Below are 21,474 nucleotides of genomic sequence, written 5' to 3' on the forward strand. Positions count from 1 at the left end.
TGCTAGAAATCATGTTGCATACCTCAAAGTGTGGGCGAAACTTGAACGCTCTCATAGTGCCATTAATATCAAACTTGATCTCGCCCTTCCCAATGTCTACGTTTGCTCTTGCGATCTTCAGTAACAGTCTTCCCAGGATAAGTGAGGATTTAGCGATTGCAGCACTGCACTCTTCTATCATCTTGATGTGGTCTGTAGTGAACTACGGGATATCTCGCTTATTCGTCAGTATATCCTTGAAGTAGCGAGCATAGGTTGGAACTTGTAGATCCAATAGTGGCATATTGATGTTCAACCTGCGCACAACTCCAAAAAAAATTTCAAACTATTTGTCAATTTTACCTAGACGATGGCGTGGCTTTCCTGGAAGAATCTTGGTGTCATCTTGATCAACCATCTCAAACTCTGGTTCGTCTATTTTGATCTCCGGATCTAGGTTAGGTATCTTCGCCTTTGAAGTCATCTCTACTTCAGCAGCTGGTTTAGGCTTCCTACCTCCCGCTGGATGTTCAGGATCTTCTGTTTGTTTGCCTAAGCAAGTTTGAATAGCTTTAGCTATCTTTGGATTTCTCGGTTGTCCTGGGAACTTCCCTTCATTGCTTGTAAAATGCCCAGCTAATTGTGTAACTTGAGTCTCCAGCATTTTCATCATGTTCATTACATGGTGGTTTGAACTTCCGACCTCTGTCACCTTGCTATCAATATTTTCCAGAACCTTGTCCATTGCCTTGAACTTAGTGATAATGTTTTTATTGATCTTGCCTTGCTCCTTCATGAACTCCTTTAGCTGAATGCATAGAGGAACTGTGTTCTAGATGGATGAGATTGCGTTGAATTGAGGCCTATTCTATCTATACCGATAGTTGGATGGTGGAAACCATTCTCCCTTCTGCAGGTAGTCTGGTAACTTTGCTTCTTCTGGATAGTTCTTTCCAACATGGCCGTAGTCGCTACACTCTTCACATGTTGATCTTGCTTCTACTGTCTTCAGGTCTATAGAATGAGCTTCTTTTATCTCCATCTTCTCCAGTCTCCTCATCAGCGAGTCGATCTTTCCTTCGAGTAATTGATTATTCCCCACTTGCAACACACCTTGAGAATTTCCATTTGGTTGAACTGGGAACAGGTGCCAAGATGATGCCCATGCGTCGTTGTCTGCAACCTTCTTGATTAACTTGAAAGCTTGAGTTGGGGTGAGGTCGATGATCGATCCTACAGCCGATGCATCGATGATTACCCTTGATGCTGGTGTTAGCCCTTGCTAGAACTTCTGGACTATATCCTCCATCGGGAACTTGTGATGTGGAACTGCATGGACGTAGTCATTGAAGCGCTAATATGCTTCAGCAATGTTCTTAGTAGAATATTAAGCAAAGATAGCTTTCCTGCTTCTCGAATTCTAAGTCTTGGTTGGTGAATAATGTTCTGCTATGAAGGCCTTCATCAACTCATCCCAATTCTGAATTGTTGCTAGCGGTAGAGAATAAAACCATTGAATTGCTCTTCCAAGTAGAGAGTAGGGAAACAACCTTGCTCTTAGTTGATCCTTGTTAACTCCAACCATATCGAAGGTGTTGCCAAAAAAGCTTGTTAATGGCAGTTAGGACGCCAATTTGTGAACCGCAAGATCATGGATCAGTTGTAGCTCTTCCCTCAGAGTACTCCCCAAAGGTTTATCAATCCGTGGAACTTATAACACAAGATATATTTCAACTAGCATTGTTAGTATTAACTTGGTGTTGATGAGCGATTCAGATCCAATCTACTAAGCATGTACAGACAAATAATATATAGAGCAGAGGTAACCAATCTAGAGCAACCTAGACTATGCATCGAGGAGCAGCTCCTCCACTAGTCTTCATCGCCGCTCCACCGCTGGAGTACCATCGCTCGCGAAGACCCGAGCCGGCCATCAGCCAAATTCCGACCAGAATCCATTCGCCCCGCCGCCGATGAGCACCTCCATAAATTCCCCTTGATCTCCTCTTCCAATCCCCATCCTCGCTGCCGACCCTAGCCACTGGAGCGTTGAGGATTTTGCCGTCCAAGAGCCCATCCCCCATGGTTGATGAGCTGTGGTGCTTTTACACATAGGTCCCTGGAAGCTCGATAAATAGTTAGTTTTTCCTTGTGTCTTGTTTATTTTTCATCCATGTCCCTGATTAGATTGGATCCCTACAACCAAGTCCAACCCAAGCACTTTAACAGATCTAACCCTATACTTTGACCTAATGGTGAGCTCTATTCCAGTGTCTTGCAAATCTTCCTTGCTAGCCCCAATAACCTTCGTTTATCGCGAGTAGGCCCTGCAACCTTGTTTAACCCATAGATTCCACGTTTCGGCTTCATTTATATCCATTCTTGTTCCGTTAGGTTCATGATAACACAAATTACATGTTAGTAGTGATCTTTCCATCATGCATATTTTTAAAATAAATTTAATATTAATCTGATTAATGCCTATTGGACATGTCTTCTTTAATTAAAAGCTACTTAGTGTTATAACCGCTTTTCATAATAAATGTTAATTTAGTTAATGCTTATTTAAATAACTCTTTCAATTAAAAGTGAATTAGAGATGCACCACGGTTGTTCATAATTAAACTTAAATTGATTAATGTTTAATCAATTTATTTTCTAAATAAAAGCTACATAAGTTATATCTCGGGTTTTCATAATTAAATGTTAATTTGACTAATATAAATATAAATGTGTTTTTGAAATATATTTGGTTAGTTCAACCCGAATCATAAAGCTATGCGCTTAGATGTTTATATATACTTTATTTTCAAATTAAATGTTTAAATTGCATAAATTGTACTTGAATGTTTATAAATAAAATTTGACTAAGTTCTACATCGTCTTTCCATATATAAATATAACTTGCTAAGGATGTTTCTCTAAAATATCTTTACATTATTTTCTTTATTAAAATATATGAAGCATGTAGGCTTTTCTCTTTCTTTATAATTCAAATCTCTCGATAGCTTTGTATTTTCAACCATAGTTTTGTTCCTAGCGTTTCTTGTGTTTGAGTGACCTTAGATTCGAGCCTTATCCTTTAGTACACTCTTTTAAAGCTTTCCTATGATTGATATATTGTTCTTAGTTGTGATTGTTGTTTGCTTTGCATACTTGTGCCGATGATTGTTGCGAGTAGGAGGAACAATCGTTCGAGAGATTTGAAGAACAAGAGCTAAAGATAATCTGAGCAGCTATTCTTTGGAGAAAGGCAAGTGTGTCCTTGTGCGTTTATCCCAATAACTATATTTAATCACTTTTGCATTACTCTGCCTTTAACATTGATAGGTCCTATTAAGGTTTACCTAGTTTTTATGATCATTCCTTGTCAACCTGGGTTTTACCTTTTTGTTGGGTAGACATGCTTAGTTGCAATACCTTAGGTTATGATGGTTTTAATGAATTCAGTGATTAAACTTATTTTATTTATGCTATACCTTCCATTAATACAAGATCACCATGCTTAATTGGAACATGGAGCGACCACCTAAGAAAATAGTACAACCACAAGGACTATATGGCTCTGGTCTTGGCTAATTAATTAGAGACTCTAGTTTGGGGTAATCTTACCGAAAGGGCAAGAGGGGAGGCGTTGATGGGGTATAAACTGGCCCTCAGACTGATGTACTCTATGGTAGCTTCGCAGCATTGAGAGAGGTTTATGCTCTGCTTCGACCTGAAACCTTAGCGGGTTACCACTTATTAGTGAATCTTCATAAAGGCGTTGTAGCGTCCCTACACAGTCACACCATGGTAGTGTGATGAGTACCTGATTAGCACAGCATGGTTGGGTCTAAAGTTCTTCGAAACTTTTACGCGACTTGTGAGTAAAGATGTACAACCTCTGCAGAGTGTAAAACTGGTATATCAGTCGTGCTTATGGTCAAGAGTGGCCTACACCCTCACATGATAATTGAACTTGAAGATGGACTTAAATCGTGCTTATGGTTGTGCCATATGCTTATGGCCTATGTTTATGCTTAATTTTGGGTTGGTAAATACTTATACTTTAGTAGTAATTAGGTGTTAATAAAATTTGACCAACTAAAAAAGTCTAATGCAGTCAACCAGTCAGCCTTTCCTTATTTAAGCCTTGCATTCATACGTTCCCCACACTTGCTGAGTACGACATGTGCTCACCCTTACTAAACTAACGTTGCTTAGAAGAACAAGCTGCTATGAAGTTGTTGTGAAGATGGTGTTGAGTTTTAGGTATACGCAAGCCCCGGTCGATTGCATGTGAAGTTTGAAGCTTTCGTTTCCAGGATTAAGCTGTAAATCTCTGATGGACTCTATATCTTTTCACGTGATATGTTACTGTTATTCACTAATGATGTCACTATATGTATAGAAACTAGATCCTGACATACATATAGGTAACACTTGGTTTTGTTTTAAAACTGGTTGCAAATTAAACATGCAAGTACTTTGCAAGTTTATTCACAAAGTCTCTACCAATTCTCACACTTCAAAAGTGTTTGTAGAATTGGTATGTGATGACTTTAAGGTTTGCAAGATTTAGGGGAGTCTCCTCATGAATTATAACCTATTCATGCATATATTGTACTCTTTTCTTTTCTTTTTATGAGTTTTCCTCTCAAGGTTTCTCATATAAAAGTTTTTAATGAGGCAATATCAATACAAGAATATATGTCATATCTTCTATTTCCACCATTGAGGTTTGTAAAGGAGGTATCCAAGACATATCATGTTATATCTTCACCCTTGGGTTATGAGAAGATATCAAAGACATGCATTGCTCACTAAACTCTTATGGGTTTGTGAGTGAGCAATGACCATAAATGCAATATTATTTTCTCCTCATTTTTTCCCACTAGGTTTTGAAGGAGTTTTAATGGCGTATCCATATGTATATTCCTCATATTTTCCCATAGGATTGTCGGAGGAATTAACCAATAGATTGATCTCATTGATGGAGTTGATCAAGGGGGAGGGTTGTGAACCATTTTATCGGTGATCAACATCAGTAATTGCTGTTGGCAGTTACTCACCGAAAAGGCCGCACACCCTTTCACCATGACCTTTCATCTTGTATATATATGTACAAACAGATCTGCAATACACAGAGATTCCACTCTTATCATTTGTGTCTCTTAGCACAAATTACTCTTAACACAAACCATTATGGCTCGGTTCCAGCTTCCAGCCATCAGCAAAGGGCCGAGAGAGACACGGGAAGAGGAGAGAACAGAGCCCCCGACGCTGAAATCCCACACCCGGAGCCCAAAAAAAGGCCAACCGGGTCAGAGGGACAAGCGAGGACAGGGAAAGAACACCAGTCACCAACGCCACGCCACCACCGAGCCGGGGGCCGAGCGAGGCCGGAGAGCAAGCACCCGCACACGCCAGCAGCAGCCAGCAGCCAAGCAAAACGAAGACCAGAATCACATCACGCAGCTACAAGCCAGCTACCAGCACAGCGAGCACGCGGAGCTAGAAGCTCCGTCAGCAGCAGGGAGCTCAGCCCCGTCGGCCGTCGCGCCCAGCGGCAGCGCTCCCGTCTCTTCCACCGATCGCTGCTCCCCCCTCGTCGTCCTACGCGAGCACCAGCAGCAGCAGCAAAGGTGAGCCGAGCTTCCCCTCCTCCCCGGAACCCAACTGCCTCCCCGCCCTCCCCAATTCCCCCGCACCTCGATCCCCCCCACGCGCGCGCGCGCGCGCAATGGGGCCCGCCCGGCAGCCAATGGCACTCGTATCGCGCTCTCCCCGCGGCCGCTCCGCTGCACCCTCCGCCGCCGGTTGCTGGGGGCCGGCCCGGGAGCTCGAGGGACCTGGGAATTCGGCGCGAAACCCTAGCCCCCTGCCGGAATTCGGGGGGCGGAGCGGGTCGGATCAGCGGAGCCCGGGCCGGGGGACGCCCCGAGCTTGGGGGATTCAGTTTGAATTGCGCACTGTTGCCGTGCCGCAGTTTGCTAGGCCTTCGGAAATTTTTTTTTTGGGTGTTCTTTTTTTCTTTCCGGCCCTCGCACACGGGCTGAATTTCGCATCGGGAATGGAGCTCGTTCGTTCGGGGGCCTTTGAATTCGATCGGGGCGAAACCCTAGCTTGGCTCTCGTCTCGCTTGCATCGGAATCTAGAATCAGGTGAGCTTGGTGCTTGGGGCCGTTTGCCTGCCCTTTTATTTGCTTGTCATTTTGGTTTCAAATCTCCTGCAGCTGTGGCGCTTCATGATCTTGCCTCTGACTGTGCGGTCCCACGGTTCCGGGATCTATGCACACGTTCACTTCGTGGGTTCTCCTTTAGATTCTTGATTTCGTCACTGGCTGTTTGGTTTTGCTGTGCCAGATGAGCTCAGAAGACTTTGCTTAGGCTTGTGCATAAAAGGTGGATAACATTGGAGAATTGGATTGAACAAGCTTTCTATGGTCGTGATTGCACTAGTAGCTTCAGTCTTGCTGTTTCTTCAGTTAACTATGGATCAATTTTGGTGACCTGGGTTTCTCTCCTCGAGCTGCTGCTCTCCTCCTTTAGGTGTCTCAAGCATGAGCAGAGTCTTTAGAAAATGGAAACAAGTTCCAGCCTCTGCAACACATGCATTTGCTCTAGGCTGAGACAATGATAAATGCAAATACTAGACATTGTGATATATGGCAGATCATCTATAACGGCAACCTCCAATGCATAACATGTGCTTATCTTCTTATGTAATTTAATTTGCTTTCTACAGATTTAGTTTTACTGTTTGTTGGGCTTTTACTTGAAACTGAGCTCCTAACCTTTTGTTTTCGTGTGAAGCCTAATCTTTCAATTGATCAGGCAACATTATGGGACTCATTGAAGTTTTAATTTAATGCTGTTCTATTGATTCTTAATTAATCCAACTAGGGCAGGCAACATTTTTTTTGGCCCCTGTTTTTATTTGTTACACCCATTTTTGAAGCATAATTTGTTATCAATTGCAGTTAGCTCTCCTGTTGGTTGATTTGTGTACTGGGGCATACTGGATTGGAGGAGCAATAAAACTTGAAGAACCCGAGAAGTACTTTGAATTTAAATTTATGTTCTGATTGTATGGAATCCTGTTCCTGAGAGATGCCATCATCCACGCCACCACTGCCACAAAATTTGCTCCCACTACCATCACCGGTGGTTGGGCAGAGCACTCGTATTAACCTTGTGGACATCAAACTAAAACTAGTCAAGAGAATTGGTCCAGAGCAGGCAAAGAAGTACTTTGAGCACCTGCAGAGGTTTTTGTCTTCGAAACTTAGCAAGACTGTGTTTGACAAGCTATGTCTCACGATACTTGGTCATGAAAATGTTCAGCTTCATAACCACCTTATTCGCTCTATTCTCCACAATGCCTGCCAAACAAGTGGGCCGCCCACGGTCAGTGCACCTAAATCAATTGGAGCTGCCAAGAATTCAAATCATGTCTTAGTTCCTACAGTTCTGGTCTCTGAAAATGGTGATGTTCTGCGTCAACATGTGAAGGCCCACTGTCCACAAGGCAGAAATGCAGATGTTGTCGAGGAGAATGGTGTTGTGCATTTGACCAAACTGAAGAGATTTCCACAGCCTGAACAAAGTGACCTTGTGGAACCACTGTCCAAAAGATTACGTGTGGAAAATGCATATTCAAATTTATCTGAGTCCCCAAATAGCAACTGTCTTGATGTTGTTGACAGAGAAAATATGGAAGCGATTGCACAGCAAGCTCGAGATCCAATAACTGCCCCACTAGGGGTTGCCTTCTGCTCTGGTAGTTTTGGTGGGAGTTGGAAAACTTCAACATTTTCCTCTAGTGTTGGCAGTGATAACTCTGTTTGTTGCTATGACCTTGGTCAGCTGTGCGATACTTCATCACTGAGACAGCGGATGGGGAGAATAGCAGAAACAGAAGGGTTAGATGGTGTGTCATTAGATTGTGCTAATTTATTGAATAATGGAATTGATTTGTTCTTGAAACAGCTTATTGGATCTTGTATTGAACTAGTTAGGTCAAGATCTCAGCATGATCGAATAAATCAGATGGCACTAAAGCAACGGTTAAGTAGAAAGCTAATAAATGGTGTACAGCTGCAAAATCAGGTGCATGGTCGAAGTGCCAATACATGTCCACAAATCAGCTCCATTTCATTGCAAGACTTCAAGGCTCTATCAGAGCTAAATCCTCAGTTGCTTGGAGTCAATGCGTCACTGCTACTTGAAAAAATGAATTCATATGACTAATCAGATAGGATCCAAGTGAATTAATCTTTCTACAGAGATTAATCTTTGCCTAGCAGGCATGAGGATTGCAAGCTTGAAATCCTATCTTGGTCAAATGCACCTTCCTTATTGTACCTTTGGCAACAATTAAGCCTGAACCAACGCCCTCTGTTTCCTGTGTGAGTTGTAGCACCACTCAGAAAATGCATCAAGCTGAGGTTGGAGTACCAAACATGAAACACCACAGTGATAAAGTGTGAGCCTTGCCAGCTAGCGTGCTTCTCCAAAAATTTTCTGGTCACAGCAAAGTACCTGACTTGCTTCCATGCATATCTGCAGCTGAGGTCTTCCTGTTTCATCTCTCTTGCACTACAGCAAAGTCCAAGCCTGCCTCCATAACTTACTGCAGCTGAGATGTTGCTTCCTGTTTCATCTCCATTACTCAAATGACGTTTTGACATTCTCTGTCTCATATGTAGCAGACACCAAATCTTCTCAGCGTGGTGTTTCGTATGATGCCTGGAGTATGTTTTCATAATTTGTTGATGGGCAGTGGAAGGTGCTAATGAACATTGTACAGTATCCTGCTTCTGGTGAAGTCCACAGCCCACTATTAAGACTGCTCCATCAAAATGAATGAAGATCACATAACTTCTAGAGACTGTTGATTATACAAAGACACCAATTTTGGCTTTTATGCACTGTGGCAAGATTGCGCACACAACTATGGTGGTGCGGGGTTCAAAACAGATTTAGAACAGGGCCTTCCAGCATTAAGAGAAGTGATCTGTAAGTCTGCACTAGTGTGGTATAAATTGTTACATTTGTACTTCCGAGCATGTAGATACTACAGAAATTGATTAATGTGGTGCATTCAATTTTGATTTAGAGTTAGTTTGTTATGTTTAGTCTCAATCTATGAGTGCATTTCCCCTTTCTTTCAGAACTATAAAAGTTACTCCCTCCTTTCCAAATTGTAGGTCATTTTGACTTTTGTAGATTCATAGATATTATTATGCACCTAGACATACACTATATCTAGATGCATAATAATATGTATGAACCTAAAAAAGCTAAAACGACCTACAATTTGGAACGGAGGGAGTACAAAATAAGCCATACTCTGGGAATAACTTTTTTGAGTTGTTGTAGTTAGACCATAAACTGTTGAAGTACCCAATTCTCAGTCTTCTTTCTATTAGGCTATGTAAGTAGAAAACTTTATGTTCCTTCTTCAATGACGGGGTTCTATTTTCTGCTATTTTACTTTTGCTTTGTGCTGTGTGGAGTAAGTGAGAAGACCAAATTTAGTTTATTAGAATTCATATTGGTTACTATGCTACTGTAACTTGGAGTTTAAATTTTGCATTACTTAATTTAATTTGTGCCTATATATTAATAACATAGCGAAACAGATTGATATGGATCAAGTATAGAAAAAAAACGATAGATTTCGCTAGATAACAGGCGCAACAGAAATACAGGCACAAAAAAGTCACTGGCTCCACATTTTGGGTTTCAGCACAAAAAAAATGAACTTTGAAACATTGTGGAATTAAGAGATGCAACAGACTTGGGTTGGCTGAACCTTATAATCTGTAGGGATGCTTATGGATAAGATGCGTGGAGATGAAAAGCATCTTGTGCTAGTTGCTGGGTGCCTTTGGTTAGAAAATTTTTATTTCATCTCGTGTGTGAGACAGTCCCAAAATTGGTTTACCTTTTTCATCACATAATCACATAATTACGGGTCCTAACTTGCAGAAGTAGCAGCAATTTCACTCAATTCCATAACAGTAACAGACTAACAGTCACATGCATGAATGGAATGAAACATATGAACATCTACTCTTCACAATTGAGTACACATTTTCATGAACCAGAGTAGTTTTTTACTTTGCAACATGAAAAGAAGGTTTGTTTTCAGTGCTCCGTCAGTTCCTCGCGTCCATTCTCACTCTCAGCTAGACATGGCAGTCTCAAATCTCCCCACCAAGGCCATTACCTTGTTCTTCCTCTCCTGGATAGGCTTGCTCCTGCCCTCCTCTGTGACTTCATTGCTCCTCCCATCGTCCTTCCTCCACCTCTGTGCCAACTCCATGGTCTTCGCTGGTAGCATTATTTTCTCTTCCTTAGGTTTGGCCTCTTCTTGTACAATTAACTTAGGTTCAGCAACATCATCCTTTAACTCAGTTTCACTGGCAGCTTCTTTTAATACAGTTTCACAGTCAGCTTCGGTTAACTTGATTTCATCATTAGCTTCGTTTAGCTCAGCTTCACTGACAGCTTCGTTTAGTTCAGTCACATTCACATCAACAGATTCCTTTAGCTCAGTTGCACTGACATCTTCCTTCAACTCAGTTTCATCCGCAGCTTCCTTCAATTCAGTTTCACTGTTAGCTTCTTTTAGGATGTTTATATCGCTGTTGATTCCAACATCAGCATTGTCACCTGCATTCAGGTCTTCATTGTCTTTTCGTTCGTGTTTCTCTTCTGAAATGTCCCCTGTATTCTCATTCTTGTATTCCTCCTGACTAGATGATGGCTTGCTATTGACATCCACAGATTGCAGATCAACAGGGTCAGGGAGCCGTTCTTGCAAGTGTTCTTCTATGGAAGAGGTGCTTATGCTCTCTGTCTCATCAAATTCCATCAACAGCTCGACATCTTGCTCCTCGATTTTTGGTGTCTCTATTTGTCCTTCCGGCACACTTCTTGTCCTCTGGATAGAGATAGAATTTTGAGCACCTGTTCTTCTCTTTGCTACAGTACCAGGAGCACGGGTCGAAGATGCATCTTGAGATTTTCCAGCTCCAAGAGGTCCTGCCACTGATCTCTGAGTTTTCAGCTTCACAGAAGATGTTGCCATCTTCTCGATACCAGGCCTTGTAGAGAGGTTACTCTTCTGCACGATGGATGGCGATTTTGCTGTCCTGGTCATATTCTTAGATGAAGCATTTGGTGTTGCAAGGGCTGCAGGCCACACAGATGTGGCACCAGGCTTCTCTACTTTTTTCCTCATTGTGTTGCATTGCTTTGCACTGGCCAGAGAAGCAGAGTGCAGTGTCTTTCCGTGAGTGGAAGAAGAGCCCGAGCCAGACGTGGACCGGGATGAGGTGGTGCGCGTGCTGAACGATGATGAGGGTCGACATGTGTTCGATGAGCTTGAGGCAGGGGATGGGGATAATCTGCGATCAGGAGAGGTTGGGACGGACCTTGCACGCCGTAGCGCTTGGTCAGACTCGCTTGATTTGAGCCCTGGGGACATATTCCGGACGCCCTGGTTGACCCTAGCATTTGGTTGAGGCTCCCTCCTTGATGTTGCCATTGTGTCTAAGCTATTCTGCCAACAATTAAAAAATGCAGAAATTAATGACGCTTCAAGTACTATCTCTATCTGCCTCTGGGTTATGAACTGCAACCATTTTGATGCCATCACTGAAAAAAGTACTAGATCCGCATCGTATATTACCATAATTGGGCTTGATGACTAGCAAATCAACATGTTATGAATGCTTATATCTTTTCATGTGCAGTTTCATCTAGGAGAGCAGGCAAATAATTGTGGACAATAGACGGCAAGGCACAAAGGGTGATGGATAGAAAGGAAATGGCGCGGTTCGAGGTAAATCATACTGATAATCAGATAAAACAACATAAATACTTTTCAGAGCGGGCCTTCATGAATTAAGTTCTTATTTGCATGCCATGCATAGACATCATACAATCCCCAATTGATGCCTACCATCCATGCTCAGATGCAATGATCAAGAATGAAAATTCGGTAGCCAGGGGGATCTAAATTACGCTGCCATTCTGCCAATAAAGAGGCCAGGAAACCGTACCTGAGCTGATCTCAGAGCTGCTCACCAGAACCCCGGATGCTGATCAATCTCTGCAATTCAAGGTCAAGAATTCAAGCCGGAGAGAACAGAAAATTTGCGTTGCGGTTCCCACTTTTTATGGCCTGCCGCCTGCACCTGGAGGATCCAGGTGGTTGCGGCGTTGAAATAGCCTGAGAAAGGGCACTGGCTGAAAAGGCTCTTGAATGTTTGGCCCTTATGCTTCCGTTTGTTGGCTCCGGTGGACGTTCCATAAATAGTCAGCTGAGACGCCCCTCCATTCATGATTCATGGGCCTGTGGATCAGCCGTTTCGTGTTTTCTAGCCTAATAACGGAAGGCGCGGTTACATGCCCGCCTGTCTCTGAACTTTAATTTTGTTGCTGGCACGCGTGTTCCCTGCTGCGGATGTTGCATGTCCGTATCCTTGTGTCACATGTTGCCGCAGGAGATGACATGAGTTTAGCATGCGATGTGTACACTTTAGGTATGCCATGCAATTATGCTCCTGGGCATCGTGGGGGCTCAATCCTTTATGTTGTGATGATCATTGACCAGTGTTCTGAAGAAAAGGTATGCCTATGGAATTGGTATACTTGTGTTGTTGATCCTTCTCCACCTGTTTTGAACTCCTATGATAGAATTTCCGAGCCTATTGCCGAACTTTCCTTAGGACGCGTGTCAAATATGCAAAAATTGACCTGACAAACGGCCTTTAGGATCAGTCAAAAGCTTGGACGGACACGCTGCTTTAGATATATACTGCCTCTGTTCTAACCCCTTCTACGCATTGACGCATGGTATCAGCAGGAGCGGAGCTGCACCCCGTGCTGGGGGTGCTGCAGCACCCCCTTGGCCAGAATTACTATAAAGCACCCATATGGCCATATGTATTTGCTCACAACATTAGAAATAGATAGATCATAGAACACTATTGCTCTTTGATTTTAACTCATGCATGCTCCCTCTTTATGAGTTCCTCTCCATCGGCCATTGTTGCTTATCCCAATCCCAGTGTCACATCCTCCTAGCTACCCATGGCACATCCCCAGCTTTGCTCCTCAGGTAGCAGCACCAACACATAGCACCCCCTTTGTCCCATTCCTAGATCCGCCACTGGGTATCAGCCTATCAGGATGGCAGCACTGCACGGCTGCACCACGTCAAGGAAATAGAGGTAAGGAAACCTACCCGAATCATGTTTACAATCAGAGAATAATAACCCTGAAACAATATAACCTTATTGCGATTTTGTAAGGCCCTTATTTGTATATAGATTCACTATCAGTTTGGTCTATGCAGAAATCACACAGTTCACCAAACATGCTGGTTCATGCACGGAAGGGCGGAAGGCAATACAGAAACTTCAGAACTAATAAGCAAGGTCGTCTGCACTCTGTAGAGCGATCAACCAATTCTTTCATTTCCAAGTCCGTCAACAGGTATCTGAAGGTGTTTGACAAAAATTAATACTAACTCTGCTGTTAATTCCATCATTTTATGCCGTATGCCCAATCGACCACTCTTTGAAGAAAAAATAATACTTAGTCTTTTGGCTTATTCACATATCAATTGGACCTCAAACTCCCATGTGTCTATAGCGCCTCGATGGGGCAAATAGTCTCAAGAATGGAATATGATGAAGTTTTTCTCATTGTCTATGTAGTCTTCCTTTCCTTTTTCTTAGTAAAAAAAAATGAAAGGAATACCACCGTCAACTTCCACATAAGTATGATCTTAGTATCAGTTTTAGAAAAATGAATAGTCTTCAGTTGTATAAGTTGTTTGTTACCTCTTTCAATTTTGGGGTTTCCCACGGTGCGTGCACTAGAACATCGTCCAGCATTCAGCTTCCCAGGTGTTGCAAACATAACTCTCCAATTGTGCTCCCAGTATAAATAACAATTGTTTAGTTATTAATTAATTTAGATAACATGGACTCCTAAATCCTAATTTAGGTATTTTGGTTTACTTTTTACAGGGTCGTCACAGCAGCGTGTGGGCTTGTAGCGCAGCAACACTGTTTGAAGTCTCCAGTAAATTTGTATTAGATCGACTGTCAGCGGATCTCCCCTGTACCTCATAACATGACGGTTAATGTGCTGGACTTCAGGTCGCTGGTCAGGCAGCAAAGAAAATGCCTCGCGTGCCGCAAGGCAAAGAGATTGGCTGGTCTAAAAGAAAAAGGTAGGTAGGTCGGTAAGGATTCGCAAGGGACTAATTCTCGTCAAATTTTCTAGTTTGAGACTAAATTTCAAGCGACAGAAACATATATATCGACCCAAATACCTGCCCTCCGCATTTCCCTAATTTTGTTTGAAAGACATAATAATGCTCGCCTTTTCAGAGTTAGTAAGAGGGATCAAGAACCATCGGAAAATTCACCTTTAATCCCGGTTGAAACTGGACAGACGCTCCGTAGTGAACTTCACGGAGTCAATAATCTAAAAATAATGGTAGAACAGAAGAATTTCGAGTACTCGGGCTGAATATCATAAAGAATCTTAAAATAATTATCCAAACATCTTTTGGAGCAAGTGCCACATTCTCATAATACAAGTATGGTGGCATACAATAGCTCGTCCAGGCAAAAGATATGTTCACTGAGCATGACCCATTTTGACAAGCTAAAACCAACCAAAAGTCGATGGGTCAAGGTCAGTGAACATATCTCTGCCCGAACAAGCTATTGGACCACCATACTTCTATTATGAGAATGTCGCTCCAAAAGGCGTTTGGAAAACTATTTCAAGATTCTTTTATGATATTCAACCCGAGTTTGTGGACTCGAAGTTCTTCTGTTCTACCATTATTTTTGGATTCTTGACTCCGTGAAGTTCACTATGGAGCGTCTGTAGTCTTTATTAGTGTATCTTTATTGTCATGTTCCACAATTGTAGCATTAAGTTGACCGGTGTAATTTTCATGTCACTCTAATTTAACATGCAAACTATCCAAAAAAATTGTAGCAATGACCAAATTCTATTTCTTACACCTACAATATATTTACAAATTAATCATACAAACTAAAATAATGGTACAACATAGCAGAATGTTCACCATCCAAGCCATCTCTGCACATGACTCAATCTTCTACGAAGTCTATGAAGAGCCACCTCCACTCCTCCACTACCGGAGAATAGTGTAAGCACATTCATACCATGTGCAGACACTATTCTTTGGTATTGGAGGAGCAGAGGAACCAGCTCTTTAGAATATTCCTCCAAGTCTATGGAGAGCCATATCCGCTCCTCCAATACCAAAGAATAGTGTAAGCACATTCATACCATATGTAGACACTGTTCTCTAGGATTGGAGGAGCGGAGGTGGTACATCTGGTCCATCTGCATCATATTACGTGAAAAATGAACATAGGGTTTCGTATTAGATAAAGAACTTGATCAATATTAGGTATGGGAAAAAATAGGGTAAATGTATTTATAATATTTAGTCCTTGCAATAAACATGATATAAATAAATTATTGGTCAAAGAAGTAGAATTATTGTTAAATTAGAGTGACATGAAAAATTGTAGCAATGACCAAATTCTATTTCTTACAACTACAATTTATTTACCTTAATTTTATTGAAATGACTAAATACTAAAAACACATTTACTCTATTTTTTTCCCATGCCTAATATTGATCAAGTTCTTTACCTAATACGAATCATATATAACAAGCAAGCTATCCATCAAATTCTAGCTCAGAAACATATATAAATAAAAATCCTCTCCATTCTCCCTCATTATAAAAAACTCATTTTTCTATATCTCTAAAGCATAAAATAAAGCATAATAACAATAAATGAAGGGAGGATGAAATATCTAACCTTTACAACACTTTGGATGAGTGAAGTCCCCACGGAAACAAGAAAAAAATCGAGCAGCACCTCCCTAAGGCTGCTTGCTCGCCGTGGAGAAGGAGGAAGAAGGTTTGATGAGTGGCTCGGGCTCGGGGAGGAAGAAGATAAATTTATAGACAAGGAGCTTTTGTAATTTCCAAACAGGACTAAATCTTTTATCCCAGTTGGGAATTCCAACTAGGACTAAAGGGGGGATTTTTGTCCCGGTTGGTGTTTCCCACCAGGACAGAAGTGTCAGTGTTTAAACCCGGCAAACTACCAAGCGGAGTACCCAAGGTAGAGTTTTGGTTGGTGGGTGTCGCCAAAATCAGGAACTCGATGGTGTATGTAGGCATGCGATTTAGATAGGTTCAAGCCGCTAGATCGCGTAATACCCTACGTCTTGTGTGTTATTTGCCTGTATTCAATTGAACCCATCTGGAGGGGGTCTCTGCCCGTCCTTATATATCAGAGGAGCAGGGTTATAGGTCGATTATTTTATAGGAATACTAGTCGGATTCGACCAGAGAGTTCTACTCTAACTGCTATTAGTAGTTTCTAAGTCCTCAACTAGATCCTATCCTCCACGTAGACTATGCCGTCCTGCATCGCAGTCTCTATGTCTAACACGTCTCGGTGCACAACCCTATATGTGGGTCTGTCCAAACCTTCTGGTGGGCCCATGGATATATGTACAACAAGCCCTCGATTATGTTTTAGTCAAATGCAACAGTTCTGAGTACCTTTACAGGCTTCATCCGACTAGTTTTTGGTGCTTTTCTGAGTACTCTATCGAAGTTGCGCCTTCAAGTAACTCGAGTACTGCCATGCGGCTAGAATGTGCTCAAGCCTCATCCAACGCTGTCTTGAATATCTGTCCTTGAATCTATATATAGAAGTGCGATGAAAACTGCACTCCATATGGAGTAGCCCCCAAGCCTTAGGTTGAATCAAAGAATCAGGCTGAGGGTCTGCATCCGCATTGTCTTCACCTTAAACTCTGGAGAAAAAACTTTTTAGCCGATGGGCACGTGGCACACAACCCCCGAGCCATTACCCGACTAGTTTCAGGAGGTATAAGGATCAACCACCAGTCATTGTGACCATCACCAATAGTAACCTTATCTTTTGCGATAACTTTGGAAACTGACGGCCATATGCGAAATTAACGGCCAGAAGCGAAAACATCGGGACCATTACCTCCGTTTACTCTGCTTCTGTTCTAAATAGATGAGGGAAGTTACCCCCCATTTACTCCACCATTGCCATCTACTATTTGCGCTTCGGAAAACCCTACTGCCCAACGCCGCCGCAATCCAATTTGAGATCACCAATGCCACCTCCCTCTTATGAGCCCTCGAGCGTATGCGCGTGAAGCAGCTCGTGACATCCAAGATGGGGAGAAAAGCTTGTGCTTCCAGGGGTGCTGAAGGTTCCAAGAGGAGGCCTGGAAAGGAGAAGGAGCTGCAGCTGCCTCCGCCCAAGTATGGGAAGACAAACCAAATTGCACCGCCGAGTCCTGCCTGTGCTTGGAAGAAATCGACCATAAGGGAAGAGGAAATCCAGGCATTGGAGAAGGCGAAGCTGCTACAGAATCAAGCAACCGTAGGCTGGAGGTGTGCTTTCGGTAATGCATGGCCATTTGAAGAGTACCCCGAGGAGATGGTAACCTTTGCCCACTTTGTCGAGCAGGATTTTGCTATCCACTCCTCTAATATTCTGCGGGATCTTCTGGATTATTACAAGCTTCAGCTGGTCCATCTCAATCCAAATGGTATTCACCACATTGCTATTTTCGTGCACCTGTGCGAGGCTTTCTTGGGGATTCAATCCCACCTTCAACTGTTCCGTAAGATATTCCAGGTGAAGCCGCAGCCAAAACTGGAGTGTACTGCAGTAGTCGGGGGCGCTGAAATTCAGATGCGGGAGAATAGTAGTAGCTTGTACTTGGAGTATGAGTTGTTGGAGTCACACTCTAGGTGGAAGGAGAAGTGGTTGTACATTGGAGACCATGATCCAAAGCTGCCAAAGGTGACTGGTCACCATCCAAAGTGGAACAATAGGTGGATAGACGAGCCGACGCACGGGAATAGTCTTCAAGTACCCGAGCTCTTAGGCAAGATTGCCCAATTGAAGAATCAAGGACTGACAGGAGTTGGAGTAGCCTTTAGTTTTATGAAGAAGTGAGTTCAACCCCTGCAGCTCCGCCACACCTGGGGCTATGAGTACTTGGGCCTCAACGACCCGTCAAGGATGATGACTAAAGAAATCTCCGTCGATGGGGTGATGGCGAGGTTGAAACGCTTCTTTAAGAACGCCAATGAGATCGCCCGAGTAGTCCTGGAGTTCAGCGCCGCTAACCCGCCGAGAGTAGTAAGTAACCGTGGCTTTAGCTCCCAAGTACTTATTAGAGGTCTTTCTTGCTTTTTGATTTGTCTACCTTTATATAGGAAGACATACTTGTGTTTTATTCACCCCCTCCTCCCCTGGCTCCAACGATATGGAGAGCACCCCATGGGTGTTTGGGTGAAACCTTGTTGTACTAGGGGCCACCGAGGAGGAGGAGGAAGAAGAAGAAACTGAGTCCTTTAGCAGCCTAGACTCGAATGCTGCTGGGGCATAATGTGTGAAGGTCTATGCCTCGGACAAAGTTGGGACGTCCTCTGGCTCATTGAAGCGCCTTGCGGATGATGAATTTGAGACTGCTCTGGCCCCGCCACCGAAGAAGAAATGGATGGTCGGCAGGACGCGCGCTCCGGGTAGTCTGCGCATCGTCGAATCCGCGCCCCCGCCGATAATAACCTTCGAGGAAGGGCAAGACCCTGAGGTATGGGCACGATTATGCAGGTATGTTGATGTCACGACTACTAATCAGGACTTGTTGTATCTGCAGGTAGTCGCGGAGGTAGTCAAGGAGACGGAGGCGGCAGCTGGCGCCGTCCCGCCTGAAGTTCCAGTGTCTGGGGAGGTCGTCATGGTTGAAGATGATCCTGAGCCTCCCGCTACTGAAGTCAATCCTGCGGGTACTGAGGTATCCGCACAGGAAGAAGGTAGGACTACCATGGCTGGTGGTAGTCAGGATGTGCTGCAACATGCCTCGCCAAGGGATCCTGCCCCCACCATTAAGCCCCTACACTGGGTGGGGAAGCCGTCGCTAAAGCTGCAACGGTCTGCAAGGTAAATTGATTCGATATGGTTGAGTACCAATTCTAGCTTGATAGTTGGTTGTCTTCCGTCACTAACGCTATGTGTTGTGCAGGATATCTTCTAGACTGGGCCTTGGGTTGTCGGGTTCAAGGTCAACAACTGATGATGCTAGCTGCTCGGTTGAAGATGTAGCCCCCGCGCCTACTGTAGCCCTGGCCGAGGGAGATTCAGCTCCGGCGGTCAAGACAGGTGCCGCATCACTTGTCGCTACGTTGATGCATGACATAATCGACTCGATGGTTGACAATGCAGTGCCATCCCTCGAGCCTACTGTACCCGGGGCTCTTCCCATGGATATTCTCGTGGAGAGTCCGTCCCCACCTATGATCATGGAAGCTAACCCCCTTAACGCTGCTGCTCCCGAAGCCCCCAAGCTTGAAGCCGCCTGAGCCCTTGAAGCCGTGGCTGCTGCTGTCGGGATGACTTCCGAAGCTGGCACGTCATCTGGCCGTGAGATGGTCCTATTTCCCAGCATGAGGATCGAGCCGAACATTGAGATTCGGGTGCTGCTCGAGGAGGTCCAGCTGATTGACGATCCTCTGCTAGATGCGCAGACGGTGGCCACCATACTCGAGATGAACCAGCACGTCACGTCTTACACCGAGGTAAGTTTGAACTTTTTCCTTATGCTTTACTTCTGAATGTTCGCAATTTGTACTCCATGCGGTACCCCAGTACTGATTTCTGGATAATAGGACTTGATCAACCGCTCCTACTGGAAGTCCCAATTGTTGCGGGACTATGGTGAGACCGTACAATGTGCTGTGGTGTTGGAGAAGGAACTGGTTGAAGAGCGATAGCAAACCTCCCGACTTGTCATGAAGCTTGACAGCACGGCGGCAACCTTCCGGGCATAGATGCAGGATTTGGAAAAGGAAAAATGGGCGTCTTGCTGCCCGGAACAAGTTGTTGAATCAAATGCTTGAAGGTGAGTACTGATATTTTTGTTGTGTTCATCTGTTGGTAGCCTATAGTCTTTTTGACTAACATTGGGTCTCTGTTTGTGCAGAGTATAAGAATCAGGAACCCCGGTTGAAGGCTTCTATAACTCATTGGAAGAACGCCTACTACTGGACCACTGATCAACGTGACATGCTCGAGTAGCAGGTGTCCAAGCTGGAGCACACTTGGAGAAGGAGATGAAGATGCGCCAAGATGGTAAAGTCAAACTAATCAATGTCATGACGACCATCCAGGCGCAACAAGTCGAGCTTGGGGCCTATAAGCTGGAGCTGCAAGAGCTGTCTGCAGTAGCTCGGCCATTGGCTGACATGGTGGAGCCTCCAGTCGATGGCGCGGATCCTCACCCACCTGTAGAGAGACTCCAAGATGTGCCGGGAAAGATCGCAGGCTGTGTCCAGGGGATGGCGAAGTCCGTCTCAAAATAGTTGCTAGCCTTCGCAAAGTCCTTCTACCCCGATGCCGACTTGTCTCCTGTCGTGGAAGGGATAGCAGGAGATTACACGGATGAAGTCTTCAAGCAGTATCTGAAGGAGGTGAATCCCATTGCCGAGGAAGTCACCAAGCACCTGGATCTGCAATGAATTCCTTACCTTTTGGGATAGGAGGAACATTTAGTTTTGTAATGGGATAAATGTGTAGATAACTTTAAATCTTAGTGCAATTTGTTACTCTCGACTTGTCATCTATTGTGTTTAGTGCTTCTCACACTTGTTCCTGATTTTTCTCGTACGACCGAGGTGAGTGTTTGCGCACAAGGCTACTATTGTGAGCCTCTTCAGAAGCAAATTGTTGGGTACTCGTGTACTCGAACTATCCAGTAGTAGACATCAGGTAGTTTCTTTAGGATTCCGCTGACTAGGGCTTATTTCCTCGACTCCCCTGAGTAGAGTACATGCATGATTGCTGCTTTGTTAGGAAGGCCACATGGGGGTGCTGCTTGTCCGTGTCTAGTAGATAAAGTTGAGAAACATGTGAACATTGGTCGTCAAAGTCCTGACGATAAGGACAAGCGTCACATGAACACTGTATAGGCGTGATGTGCATAGGGAACTCTGCCTTGTGTTCATGGGCGCATATTGTAGCACTCTGGATGGTAGCCGGTTGCCTTGGCTATAAATAGAGCTGCATCTGCATTCGAAGTGTTCATGACTCAAGTTATAGCGCTTATTGGTTTGAGGCTTTTGTTGTTCATCAGGGGTAGCTTCCACCATATTTACTGATGCCAGAAGAATTCTCGTGAAGAATACTCAGGTGCTCCTTTCCTCTACAGTCTCTTTGGCCAAGTCTTGAGGCCATGATGCTAGAAGAATCCTCGTGAGGAAGGTGCATCGTGTGCCCCGGGCTTTGTCCAGGACACCGCTGAGGAAGGTTTTTGAGCGCAGCTTTCTTGCATTCACTCTTTTTACTTCTTCTATGTTGAAGCTGC

General features: G+C 43.9%; 3 protein-coding genes across 10 annotated transcripts; 2 read left to right on the forward strand and 1 right to left on the reverse strand.

Moving 5' to 3' along the window:
* Positions 1-5,263: 5,263 nt before the first annotated feature.
* On the forward strand, positions 5,264-14,801 carry LOC101758965. Of its 8 annotated transcripts, XR_002677827.1 has the most exons (7): positions 5,264-5,606; positions 6,945-8,982; positions 10,759-10,814; positions 10,963-11,089; positions 11,243-11,640; positions 11,730-11,818; positions 11,952-12,644. XR_002677827.1 is itself a non-coding variant. In XM_022826950.1 (3 exons), exons 1-3 carry the CDS (start codon positions 11,789-11,791, stop codon positions 14,083-14,085), a joined length of 240 nt encoding a protein of 79 aa, XP_022682685.1. In that variant the 5' UTR covers positions 11,647-11,788; the 3' UTR covers positions 14,086-14,801. The 8 variants fall into 8 exon arrangements, 1 of the variants encoding a protein (XP_022682685.1); XR_002677831.1 differs by having other exon boundaries at positions 10,963-11,640; positions 11,910-12,644; XR_002677826.1 differs by having other exon boundaries at positions 10,963-11,640.
* Positions 9,366-11,640, reverse strand: LOC101758560 (uncharacterized protein DDB_G0280205). The gene has a single exon (XM_004952374.3). The coding sequence runs from the start codon at positions 11,627-11,629 to the stop codon at positions 10,154-10,156; it is 1,476 nt and encodes a 491-aa protein (XP_004952431.3). The 5' UTR covers positions 11,630-11,640; the 3' UTR covers positions 9,366-10,153.
* A 3,708-nt stretch (positions 14,802-18,509) lies between the features above and the next one.
* Positions 18,510-20,743, forward strand: LOC101760183 (wiskott-Aldrich syndrome protein homolog 1-like). The gene is made up of 4 exons (XM_012844276.2): positions 18,510-19,055; positions 19,138-19,690; positions 19,781-20,013; positions 20,095-20,743. The coding sequence occupies exons 1-2, from the start codon at positions 18,613-18,615 to the stop codon at positions 19,472-19,474; spliced, it is 780 nt and encodes a 259-aa protein (XP_012699730.1). The 5' UTR covers positions 18,510-18,612; the 3' UTR covers positions 19,475-19,690; positions 19,781-20,013; positions 20,095-20,743.
* Positions 20,744-21,474: the final 731 nt, after the last annotated feature.

The sequence above is a fragment of the Setaria italica genome, chromosome I, assembly GCF_000263155.2.
Source record: "Setaria italica strain Yugu1 chromosome I, Setaria_italica_v2.0, whole genome shotgun sequence".
In the NCBI taxonomy this organism is placed as follows: domain Eukaryota; kingdom Viridiplantae; phylum Streptophyta; class Magnoliopsida; order Poales; family Poaceae; genus Setaria; species Setaria italica.